The 13,115-nt window shown below is 39.6% G+C and overlaps 1 protein-coding gene across 3 annotated transcripts in view; it reads left to right on the top strand.

The window, feature by feature from the left end:
• The window catches only part of LOC139953340 (uncharacterized), a 42,250-nt gene that overhangs the window by 2,353 nt on the left and 26,782 nt on the right, over positions 1-13,115 (top strand). The window contains exons 4-5 of one of the 3 annotated variants that reach the window (XM_071952966.1): positions 690-765; positions 12,599-12,646. In XM_071952966.1, the coding sequence (XP_071809067.1) occupies positions 690-765; positions 12,599-12,646 (124 nt within the window). Of the gene's footprint in view, positions 1-689; positions 766-796; positions 3,382-12,598; positions 12,647-13,115 lie in introns of those variants that run through there. The other 2 variants (XM_071952908.1, XM_071952875.1) reach the window with 2 other exon arrangements.

Here is a 13,115-nt window from a genome sequence, read left to right as displayed (position 1 = left end):
TATGTACAAGCTTTAAATCTGAATTTAGCCAACTAATTGCAAACAAGGAGTATTTTTGTTACTAAAAAATAACGAAACAGTGAAATAGATTTGATCAATGTTTGGGATTGGTTTATTTTGGTCAGTAGACTGTTTTGCTTCAATCAGTGTCTGCACAAATGGCTAAGTGAAGAAAGGCATGTGACTATGGAATAATATTGCTGTAAAGCCCATCAAGACTTCTGTGTGATGCGCTGCATCAGTACTGTGGTATTATTATAGATAATGAGTATTTATAATGTGCCGGTATCCATCTTTAAGATGCTCAAAGTGCAATGACACATCAGTAGGGGGGATGTTTATGCAGTCCTCATGTCCTCATTAGGGGAGTCTTGGGGATGTTTTTAACAAAGCCGGTGTTGGAGAAAGTTTAATATGATTCAATAAATTTTTCCACAATGAAGGGGCACCAAAAGTAAATTATCTGTCGCACCTATTCACTTATAACTGGATAAAAAACAAAACAATTGTTTGAACTATAGAAAATCAAAGCCATTCTTGCTGGCGTTGGACAATGGGAAACACTGAAACTTCTAACTAATGAGAGAAAAGTCTTGTTTGAAAATTGAAATATGGCATATTAAAACCACTCTTAACAACAAGTTGTTGTTGTATCATAATAAGTGTTTATGACATTCTCACTTGTACAGGACACAGAAGAAGATTCTCAACCACCAGACAGTCTAGAGCTGAACCAAACCCCTGAAGCTTATCATGATGGATTAGGTATGTCACACCCCAAGATACCACACTCAACAAACGATGTATTAACCAAGAGCAAAACAGATGCAGATACCCACCACACTACCACAACATTCACAGAGACAGATACCAACACGGAAAATGACAAAACCCAAGTGTCAGATTTTCAAAGTGCTAGTGATGTAAATTCACATAGTGCTAGTGGCACAAGTATGCACACTGTCCTTGACAAAGATGAACACGGTGCTACTGATTCAATTACACTCAGTAAAAGTGACACAAATGCACAGAGTGCTAGTGACCCAGATACGAATAGTGCTAGTGAACCAAATAAACAAAGTGCTAGTGAACTAAATACACAAAGTGCTAGTGATCTTAATTTTGAAGGTGCTAGGGAACTTAATACACAAAGCGCTAGTGAACCAAATTCACAAAGTGCAAGTGAACTTAATACACAAAGTGCTAGTGAATCAGATACACAAAGTGCAAGTGAACCGGACATACAAACTGCTGGTGAACCAAATACACAAAGTCTAAGTGACACACATACACAGATTGAAGGTGACACAACTATAGAAACTGATATCCACACTTTTGATGAGCATGATGAAATTAACCTGCATCAAGAAGTAGTGTCAGATAGTGAGCCAAACCCCCAAGTAAATTTTGAAGAAGAATATATTCTTGTACCACATTCAGAAATGGAAACAAAACCCCAAGAAATTGATACAGTCTTATCTAAACTTGACGTGCAAACTACTGAAACAGATATTCACGATAGAAATACACTTTTACATGAAGTCCCTCAGATTGAACCTGAGCCTGACACACACCAGCAGGTAGATGCTAAGTCACAGATTCTCACAAATACAGGTACAAACACAGACTCAGTTGAGGTGGAGGATTTAGAGCCAGACAATAGTCCGGGAATAAACCATGATGGACAACTCACAAACGTAGAAACTGATTCAGAAAGTATAACCAAAGCTGGGTCTCCAGTCAATGCTCATTTAAACGAAATTCATTCAAACACTGATGCAGAGACTTCATCCCAAATTACCGGCGATTCTGTGATGGAGTCTGAGCAGGGGCAAACTAGCGACGACACTGAAAATATCCACGACATCACTGGGAATTTCGAACATAATATATATAGTGCAAAGAACTCGCAGACTAATTCGGTTTCACAAAATGAAACCAGTATCGTAGAACAAAGTGATCTCCAGTCTAAGAACGACCAGCCAACAATCTCTGAATCGTTTATACATCATCATGTTAGCACAGAGGGTGCACAATTAGAAGCAAATGCCATTAGGGCTCAAACAGATTTACCCACTGAGACAGGAACAGCCAGTGATGCACATGAATATAAAACAACTTTAGAAATGGATTCTACAGAACCAGATAAAGAAAATAGAAACGTTCACTTCAAAGAGTCAAGTGAATATGAAACCGCAAGTAACATTCCAGATGAGGATCAGTCAGACAACACTAAAAATGTAGAGTTAGTGGAAGAGACGTTGCCAATCCAGCCCCAGCTAGTTTCTGTGGCTGAAAACGACGACCAAGAGAGGGTTTCTCAATCAAGGGATGACCCTGGAGATGACCTCCCTTTAGATGACATTTCTTTAGATGAGCAAAGTGGTCTGAACCTCTCTGACGATGAGAAGAATGAACATGATGTGGAATATCATGTAAAAAGGGACGAAAGTGCCCCAGGGGAGAAAATTGAGAGTGAAGCTCCTTTGAATGATGAGATGAAAGCATTGATGAATCATAAGATCGTTCCAAGAAAGCGCCGCCGCCATGACATAACAGATGAGGATGACGAAGAAAATTTCTTGAGCGGCGTTTTCAGTGCCAGGGAACACCACATCGTTCACTTGGAGCGTAACAAACAGGAGGAGGAGGAAAGTGAGGAAACTAAGAAGCGCAAGGAAAAAACGCACCGTAAAGGAGAGAAGATTGACCATGAAGGAAGCGGGATGGAACGTGCAGAGGCTATACAGCCGCTGGGATTGGACAACTACAGCCCGAGAAAAATAGAGATTGACATGCAGTTGATGGAGCGTCAGCTCGTCACGGATTCGATTCCTGCGGAGGAGAAGGAGAGGGTTCGATTAAGGAAGTTAAGAAAGACGAAGATAAACATTGAGTATGATCTCAGACACCACCGAGATGAGATGAGAGGGGAGTACTTGGATGATGAAGATGAAGAGGAGCTGGAAGAGGAAGAGGATGATAAGAAGTTGGAACCGGATAGGAATGAGTATGGGAGGACGATCATGTCGAAGGATATGAGTCCAATAATGCAGTATGGATGGGAGTCCGATATGAGTCCGATAATTGAGAGTGGATGGGAGTCCGATATGAATCCCATAATGGAATATGGATGGGGAGGTGACCTCATCAATGTGGACGACAGGAAGACTTCCAGTCAGGGGGATGAAATATCATCAAAACCACGCATGAGTGGTGTGAGTTCATTGGATCAGAATACAGTTGAACCTGACTTTGTAGGGTTGCCTCCCGGCATTGTGATTGATGAAAATACAAGTTTAGCGGAAGAAACCCATCAGGAAGATGTTGATAGTGAAGGGGAGGAGATTGAAAATGAAGATGAGGAAATGGCTGATCAAGGTAAAACGAAGCATTAACTCGGAGCATTGCATGTCTAGCTGAATGGCATTATGTTCGTCTGGCTTCGCTTCGTTAACCAAAATATTATCTCACTGACTCAAAATCCTGCTGACTCAAAATCCTGAACAGTTAAATTCCAGAAATCTCAAAATAGGTTTAGAAGTTCTGCATTTATTATATACCCAAACTAGCATGACAAAGTTGTAACAATCATGTTTAAAATGTCATTGCTTTACACCTCTAACCACTAATACACATTTTTCACTTCATGTGACATGCATTAAATGGGTGAAGGTAAGTATTAAAATGATTTTTAATTAACGCCCAGTTTATCTGCTGTCATTTTGTAGAGTTGAGATTTTAACAACTTCCATTTTTACCAAAAAATATATTACTTCGACGAAGTGAATGAACAGAATCTTGAATTGAACAAAGAAGTGTAAACATCTTATCATAGAGGTGTAGATTAGGAAGAGTAAAGGCGTCTTATTTAAACGTTGCGCTGCATCAAGGTTGTCTATCAAAGAAGTCTCTGATTTTCATTTGATTCTCTGATGTTTTGAACATCGATCAGATCAATATTCAAAGATAAAATTTGCTTTTGTACATCAGTTTGTCAAGCAACATAAGTTTTCATCAGAGGAAGTTACACCGAATTGGTTGATTCAACAGAGCATTGAGATGAAACATCAAGAGTGATCTACTCTAATTGGAATTTTGTTTCCCCTCAATATGTCTACTCGTTGCTTTAAAACCTCAGTCTGTATGACAGACAAGTTACCTACAAGCAGTTAGCATTTAACTTTAAAGGCCTTGTCAAACACGGTAATTTTACATGGCAACTTGGAGTCAACCAACTGCACTGCACGCACAAGGAACACTTAAGCAGGGCAAGATACATTCTTCTAGCTTTAACACACTGTTCCCAAGAAAAAAATAAGAAAACTGAAATGTGAATCGTTATCGTTGGAGATTGCCTGAAACTGGTTGCCCTAAATTATCTTGTGTGATATGACCTTTATAACAATGAGTAGAACTGGTAGCCTGTCATGTTCTGCATGATGTGAGGTTGTTTTGTGTGGTTACCATCACATTGATAGAGATGAATGGTTATTCCTGTGAAACAACCCTTATATGTCTTTTGCAATTTGCATTTTACAGGTTAGATCCCAGAGGTAGAACAATTAATCTTTTGTTGTGTTTTTGCGTGATATGTACATACATGTACCTCACCAAAGAATGTTTGTCCATTTTGTATTAAGTTTTTAAAAAATTTTTTTTTAGTGAAACTGCCTAATAACTCTTTCCGATTGATAACTATTTTTGTTTATGATTTGATTGTCCAACATTCATGAAGCCCTTATCTAAAGTGACAACAATTTAAAGATGATATATGTTTAATATTTACATACTGTTTATTCTTTTTTTTTCTTCATCCAAATTCTTATAAACCCTTACTTTGTACCACATGCAGAAGGTAATCTTAACGGACAGAGATCGTCTAATCGGGAGAAATGTTACTTACATGAACGTCACCAATGGTTTTTGAGGTACTTGTTGGGCACAAGCGATTCCAGTCTTAACAAATGTAGTATCAGGACAATAAGAACCAGTGAGAAACATTCGAGCAGATGCCATCTACAAGACTACTTCAAATGGATGAAGTTTTGGTCTGGATCATCGTCTCAGAAAGTGTGCTTTGCAAAGAAAGGAGACATCCCACGAGTAGACATTGGATCTCATGGGAGTAAGAAGAAAATGGGCGCGATGGATTCAGATGAAGTTTGTTTCCAGGAAAGGCACCCTCCGTGGTTATTCCCTAATTTCAACAAAGACAATACCCTCATGTGCAGAGACACTTTGTACGAGGCCTTTGAGCGCAAAAACAATTTAACAAGGAAAATTGGGGTTGCAAGCAAAGGTAGATATGGAAAATGTCTCCTTCAGGAATACCATACATGGCTTGGGAAATCATTGAGCCATCCTCAGTGCTTCAGCATTTCAAGACACTCTGTACCACCTAAGAGCAAGCCTGGAAAGTGCCTACTTGCAGACTACCGTTATTGGCTGAACTACCCCAGGAGGTGCCCGATGATCCCAGATATATCCAGGCAATTACCAGTTCAACTTTATGCATCGAATCAGGAGAAGTGCTCTGTGGAAGATTTTTATGTATGGCTGAGGTACAGAGACACATCTTTATTCTGTCCAGCTGGACAAGGGTTTTCAGTGAATGGCACAACCTTTGAGATACCCCACCGACCGAGGATCCCAAGAAAGTGTAGACTGCATCAATATTTTCCATTCTTCAACCCAACAGCTGTTTGCAAAACTAGATTTGTGAAGGTAGCCACAGCCACACCTAGAGTCAAAAAGACAATGGCAAAATGCAGACTCCATAAAAGATATCCGTTTCTGATTCAGAAGAGACCAAACCAATGCATGGAACCAGAGATGCCTATCATCAAATCCAAACATCGTCTCTCAAAATGTTTGTTGCCTAAGTATTATTCATTTGTGATAAAAGAACCCACCTGTAAGGCAAAGTCAATCACTGTAACGTCTGAGGCCCTGAAGCAAAAGCGATCAAAGAGAGCTTCAAAATGTCGCCCTGATAGGAGAAATCCATTTCTGTTGTTTAACAGAGCTCCTACATGCAGGGTTAGAAGATCCAAAATTAAAACGAAGGTTACAAAGACTGAAGCAAAGCTTGGTAAAAGCAGGGCAGTTGGATATCTACCAGTCCAGCCAAGACATCTCTCTTGCAAAGTGTTGCCTGAAAAACAGCCAATGAAGACAAGGATACCAAATGGGAAATGTCGACTGCACCAATATCATCTACTCCTACTTTATACAGAAGCTGTCTGTAAAGCCAAGAGTGAGGATATTTCTTTACAGATGGAGAGAGGCAAGCAACGATCAACTAAGAAGTGTAAGGCTGACCTCAATCCATTTAAGATTCTTAAGCAAAAAGTTTGCATAGCTAGATTTGTGAACTTAACTACAGCAACTCAAAGGGTAAAGAAGACATCAGCTAAATGCAGACTCCATGAAAGATATCCGTTTCTGATTCAGACGAGACCAAACCAATGCAAAAAAGCAGAGAAGATCATCAAATCCAAACGTTTTCTTAGACAATGTTTGTTGCCAAAATATTTTCCATTTGTGATAAAGGATTCCATCTGCAAGGGGAAGTCCTTCTCTCTAATGTCTGAGGCCTTGAGACAAAAACAATCAAAGAAAGTTTCAAAGTGTCCCCTGAATTTGGGATATCCATTTATGTTGTTTCACAAAGCTCCTACATGCAGAGCGGGAAGATCCAAAATTAAAACGAAGGTTACAAAGACTGAAGCAAAGATTGGTAAATGCAGGGCAGTTGGATATGTACCAGTTCAGCCAAGACATCTCTCTTGCAAAGTGTTGTCTGAGAAGGGGCCAATGAAGACAAGGAAGTCATTTGGGATATGTCTACTGCACCAATATTATCCACTCTTACTTAACACAGAAGCTGTCTGTAAGGCGAAGTTTGAGGATACTTTACAGCATGAGAGGGACAAGCGACGATCTGCTAAGAAGTGTAAAGCTGACCTCAATCCATTTAAGATTCTTCAGCATCAAGTTTGCAGCATAAGATTGAGGAAGGCATCTGCAGCGACTGCAAAAGTTAAGAGGTTGCCTGCAAAATGCAGACTCCATAAAAGTTATCCATTTCTGAATAAGAAAAGACCAAACCAATGCATGGAACCAGAAACACATATTGTCAAATCCAGACGTCATCTCTCAAAATGTTTGTTGCCTAAATATTATCCATTTGTGATCAAACAGGCCATCTGTAAGGCAAAGTCTATCCCTGTGATACCTGAGTCCCTTACACAAAAGCAATCAAAGAAAGTTTTGAAGTGTCATCCTGATAGGAGAAATCCATTTCTGTTGTTTAGCAAAGCTCCTACATGCAGGGTTAGAAGATCCAAGATTCAAATGCAGGTTACAAAGACTGGAGCAAAGATTGGTAAATGCAGGGCAGTTGGATTTCTACCAGTTCAGCCAAGACATCTCTCTTGCAAAATGTTGCCTGAGAAGCAGGAAATGAAGAAAAAGAAGTCATTCAGAAAGTGTCAACTGCACCAATATTACCCACTCTTACTTAATCTGGAAGCTATCTGTAAAGCTAAGAGTGCATATACTTCACACATTGAGAGAGGCAAGCGACGGTCAGCTAAGAAGTGTACGGCTGACCTCCATCCATTTATGATTCTTCAGCAGCAAGTTTGCAGTGCTAGATTTGTGAAGGTAGCTACAGCAACTCCTAGAGTAAAAAAGACAACTGCTAAATGCAGACTCCATGAAAGATATCGGTTTCTGTTTCAGAAGAGACCAAACCAATGCCTGGAAGCAGAGATGCCTATCATCAAATCCAAGCGTCGTCTCTCAAAATGTTTGTTGCCGAAGTATTATCCATTTGTGATGAAAGAATCCCTCTGTAAGGCAATGTCAATCACTGCAATCCCTGAGGCCCTAAAACGAAAACGGTCTAAGAAAGTTTCAAAGTGTCACTGGAGGTATCCTCTTTTTATTTTACACAAAGCTCCTACATGCAGAATAAGAAGATCCAACGTTAAAATGAAGGTTATAAAGACTGGAGCAAAGATTGGTAAATGCAGGGCAGTTGGATATGTACCAGTTCAGCCAAGACATCTCTCTTGCAAAGTGTCGTCTGAGTTCAAGAAACGACCGTTGAAGAAATTTGGGAAATGTCAACTGCACCAATATCATCCACTCTTACAAGATAGAGAAGCTGTCTGTAAAGCTAAGTTTGAGTATACTTCTGTACAGATTGAGAGAGGAGAGCAACCATCGGGTAAGAAGTGTAAGGCTAACCTCAACCCATTTAATACTCTTCAGCAGATAGTTTGCAGCATTAGGTTGAGGAAGGCATCTGCAGTTTCTGAGGCCCCGAAACAAAAGCAATCAAAGAGAGCTTCGAAATGTCATTTTCACTTGGGGTATCCATTTCTGTTGTTACACAAAGCTCCTACATGCAAAACGGGTACAGCTAGCACCAAGAAGATGATTAAAAAGACTGAAGAAAAACTGTTGAAATGCCGGGCTGTCACTGCTCCTTTTCTGCCAGTCAAACTGCCAATTTGCATTGTGAAATCCCCAACTGGAAACACTGGAAACAACATCAAAGTGAAGTTATCCCAATGCAGACTCAATGTCCGGTATCCGTTTCTGAAATGGGTTTGGCGGAACTTGAGAGGAAGTCGGTGTATGATCAACGGCAACAATTTGGAGTTGAAGAGAAATAAATCTAGCATCAATCGCAGTAAATGCAGTATTGCCAGAAGATATCCGTTCTTGAAAGGGAAGAATATCTGCAAGGCCAAGTCATTAGTTGACGTCAATGGAATCCAAATAAATCATGAAATGACAAAAGGAAAAATTAAAAAACGAGCAAGAAGATGTTGGGCTTTTGAGAGAATGCCATTCATGTTGATAAACCAGAATGCAACTTGTAAAATCAGAAAAGCTGTCAAAACCGTTCAGCTGAAAGGAGCAAAAAAGTGTAGAGTGACGAGTTCCCCCCTACTACCAGTTCAACAACCAGTGTGCAAAAGCAGTCGTCTACTACTGCTTGAATCCAACAGAGTCAAGACAAGGAACCAGAAATGTAGACTTGATCAACGTTATTCATTTCTCAAAGAGATACAACAGCCAAGGCAATGTATGGACAACTCGACAATTACCGTTCAAATTCTCAAACACAAAAGTGTCACAAAGAAATGTTGGAGGCCAAGGCATCCATTCTCAACTAAAGAAACAACCTGTAAGGTGAGGCCACTCACTGAAGTTGTGAAGGGATCTGCTCTGTTTGTAACCTCAAAAAGACCAGGAAGATGTGTGCAGCAAAAGGGCTACCCATTCATTGTGGAGCAACAAACTGCTATGTGCAAAATCAGAAAAACAAGGAAACCTGTCAGGATTCTACCAACTGGTTGCAACGCCAAGATGAAACGCTGTAAATGTAGACTTCATAAAAGGTATTCATTTCTGATTCATGTTGGTTCACGAGTGAAAGCAAGACAGTGTGCACTTAACTCTAAGACCAGGGAACAAGTTACAGAGTCTAGAAATAGGAAGAAATGCAGAAGACCTATGAGAAATCCTTTTCGGGTACGACAGCTCATGTGTCAGTCCAGGTCACCCACTGAAGGCACTCGGAAACCCATCCAACGTCAAACTGCCTCTACAACTTCGAAATGCCGGCTGCATTCACTACATCCATTCATCCTCTTTCAGAAAACTCAAACATGTAAAGCAAGAAGGTCTCAAGATGTACACCCGCTTCACCCTGGCAGAAGCAGAGCAGCAAAAAGGAAAACACACTGCAAACTGCATGATAGATATACCTTTATGAAAAAGAAGGCTCTCACTTGCAGAGTGAAGAAACTTGTCAACATGTTGTCCGCCGATAACATTACAGCACAGTTTTCAGTCCCTTCATCAAAATGTCAGCTACACAAGGCCCATCCGTTCTTGAGATACAAGGACAATATTTGCCAAAAAATGCTGATCCGTCTGCCATCTTCAAAAACAAAGAGAGATAGTAAACAAATTACCAAGATTAGAAAGTGTTGGCTGACAAAAAGGTTTCCATTCTTTTGGAAGAAAATGGAAGTGTGCAAAATAAGGATGATAAACACTTCATTAGGTTGGCTCGGCTCAAAGGATTCAAACGGACGTGGAAGATATTGTAAATGTGAGAAATACTATCCTTTTATGGCAAAGGTTGTTCAACCCAAGATGTGCAAAGCAAAAACTCTTGTACGTCCAGCTAGCCAAGCACAAGTTGCAACACTGAAAACTGTGAAGGGAAAAGTTTCATGGAATTTATTCCCTCATCTAGCGAAGAAATACTCGTCCATCTCCAAGAGAGTGTGCATGGCAAATCGATATAGAAGCCAAGTTGTTCAGAATAAATATTCAAACAGGAGGAGTAGAGCAACCGTGAGAAAGACATCCCCACAGAGAATACCAGCTTTTCTTCAGTCTGTGCCCAAGAAAATGCCAGTTTGCTTTGCAAAATCCGGCAATATCAAAGACTCTAAAGCCGACCACTCTTCTGGTTTAGGTTTACAGCAAAAATGCTTAAGATACAAACCACGTTTTCTTCAGTCCAGGAGAAATTTACAGTGTTTTCCGAGGTCGGGTCAAAGGAAGCATGCACTTGACATTAAAGTTCACCAGTCTTCTGCCAATGTCCCCTCTGATTCGCGGCGAAGAGTTTCCAGAGTATCAATAGACCCAGTTGTCATGATGCTCCGTGGAAGTGTTTCAATTCCTACCCTGAACGAGACACAGAGAACAAATCCGACGAAATCAAACAGTGTATGGTCATCAAGTGCCACCAAAGTAAACTCGGATTCAAAAGGCCGCTACCCAAAATGTAAAGCAGAAAACTTTCTGAAGATTTACCTCGCGGTGGACAGTTTTAGGTTGAAGTGTAAGCCTACGCTCGGTAATATCAGCAAATCAAGAATCATTGGAGCAACCTCCAGGAATACTCAAAAGGAGCTCTCGACTGTCTCCCTACCTTCCCTTCTCTTCAATCCAACCCTAATTGCTCCATCCCCAGAACCCACCAGCCTCATGTGTAATTCAATACCTTTTCCATTCTTGAATTATAACCTTGTTCCTACAAATGACCTTTGCCCTAAAATTGACCCTTCCATTGACCCGGGTTATTCCACTGAACCCCTGGTTGAGGTATTTACCCAATTTTCAAAGGGCACATCACACAATGGAAAGACAGTTGGCAAAGGTTGTAAACAATTTTGAAATTATCCTCTTAAACCCTGGCTTCTCCCCCACCCCTTCCTGTCTGTAGTATAAACCGCTTATGGGTTTGCTGGTGGCAGTTATATTTCTACAATACTAAAACTCGCAAAAGTCTGTCGGGGCACTGTTGCAAAAGTACTGGAACTACAGTTCATATCTTTTGCAAGAAAAATCTTTTAAGAATTATATCTTGCCCCTTTCAGAGAGACCCTCTATATTTGAGACATGTTCCCCCTTCTTCGTATTGTCAGCTTTTCTGTGATCAAATAAACTTATCCTTACAGTACATATGTAACTCATTCTATAGCTTTCAATATCTTTGTTGTTTCTGAAAAAATACTTTGAACCAGAGAACAGAGCTTGACAAAAGTCGTTTTAATTTTGTCCAGACATTTGTTTCAAAAGTAGCAAAGAAATTGCATGTATGCATGAATAAAGTAATTGCATGTCTTCATTTACCATCTCAGCATTTTGCTTTCCTTTTGAGTTTCTTTTCTTTTCCGGAATTCCTATTTCCCTGCAGCCTGCACAATCAGTTGGCAGAGTTTATTGAACTTTACATTCCACAGAGTTATTAGGAAACCAATTATTATTAATGAAAATGTTTAAAATATTTGTCTTTTGATAATCCCATAGAAAATTTACCTTCTTTTTTATTGTTTGGGTTTGAACAAAGAAAAGCTTTGGAGTTGGACTTGAACCAACGACCTCTATGTTAATATACTGTACCAGTGCTCTACCAACTGAGCTATCCAGCCCTATGCTGGCAGTCTCCCTAATGCATCAATATATTTCTTCAGTTTTGCCAGTTAAAAGCCATATCACTACTAGCTGGCGTGTAGCCAAGGATCACACCAGGGATCATTTATGATACAACCTTATTTTCTTATCCTATGTAAGGATTGATCCCAGTCAATTATAGTATGCCGATGCTTTGATTAATTTGCTTGCACTTTTTCGGGGAAAACACCTGCATGTCTCTTCGCCTGCATGATTCGATCTCCTTGCATGATTTGATGTTTACAGCCCTTCCTTTCCTTCCCATCCCAAATGTTTAGAGCATGTAAACAAAATCTTTTTTCATGATGAAGCTCTTTTAAACTGGATCCGTAAGCCAGTCATCAGAAACTCACAACTAGTAACATTATAAACATTGACAACAGAATCTATTAAGTTACACATTCGTATAGAAATTTGAGGATATTGTTTTCTTAAATCTGTCGGTTGACTGACTTGACAGATATGGTTTTCACAAATTGAAATCATTTTCAGAAGATTGATATTGTAGAAACTGTGTATCCTACAAACACTTTCCATCGATTGATCTTGAATATTAAAGTTTACCAATAAATGTCTTATTTTTTGTTATTTTGAACAGAGCAAACAACCCATCATAATCCAGCAGCTACAGACAATGATCAGAGAAGTAAGTTTGGCATAAGTTGTTCAAATTTAAAACATATGATTGGTCAAGTAGAACTGACCAAAGATTTTTTCGGTTATTGGTCGCAATGTGAACGATGAACCAGAATGAGAATTATTAAGTGATTTTATCATCGATTCTTTTGTCTCTACCCTTTAAAAGTTATTTCTGAGCCTGTCAGTTTTTGGAGGGTATCGAAGTGTCCTTCTTGTAAAAAAGGTTGCCTTTTTCTTTCTGGAATAAAAATATGGAGCTGTATTTCACAAAGTGCTAATAGGCCATACTCATCAACAAATAAATCTTTATTGCACAGACAGATTTTATGTCATTATACACATCACTGAGGTTTTTAATTTGCAGATTCATTGATCCAGCAAAAACTATGGTCCCTTTTTAAATATTTTATTGACACTAAGTGGCATTAATAGACCTTATGAATTGACATCATCCAGCCGCCATCATATAGGTAAAA

This window comes from Asterias amurensis, chromosome 1, assembly GCF_032118995.1.
Source record: "Asterias amurensis chromosome 1, ASM3211899v1".
In the NCBI taxonomy this organism is placed as follows: Eukaryota; Metazoa; Echinodermata; class Asteroidea; order Forcipulatida; family Asteriidae; genus Asterias; species Asterias amurensis.
This window is presented reverse-complemented; position numbering and strand designations above follow the sequence as displayed.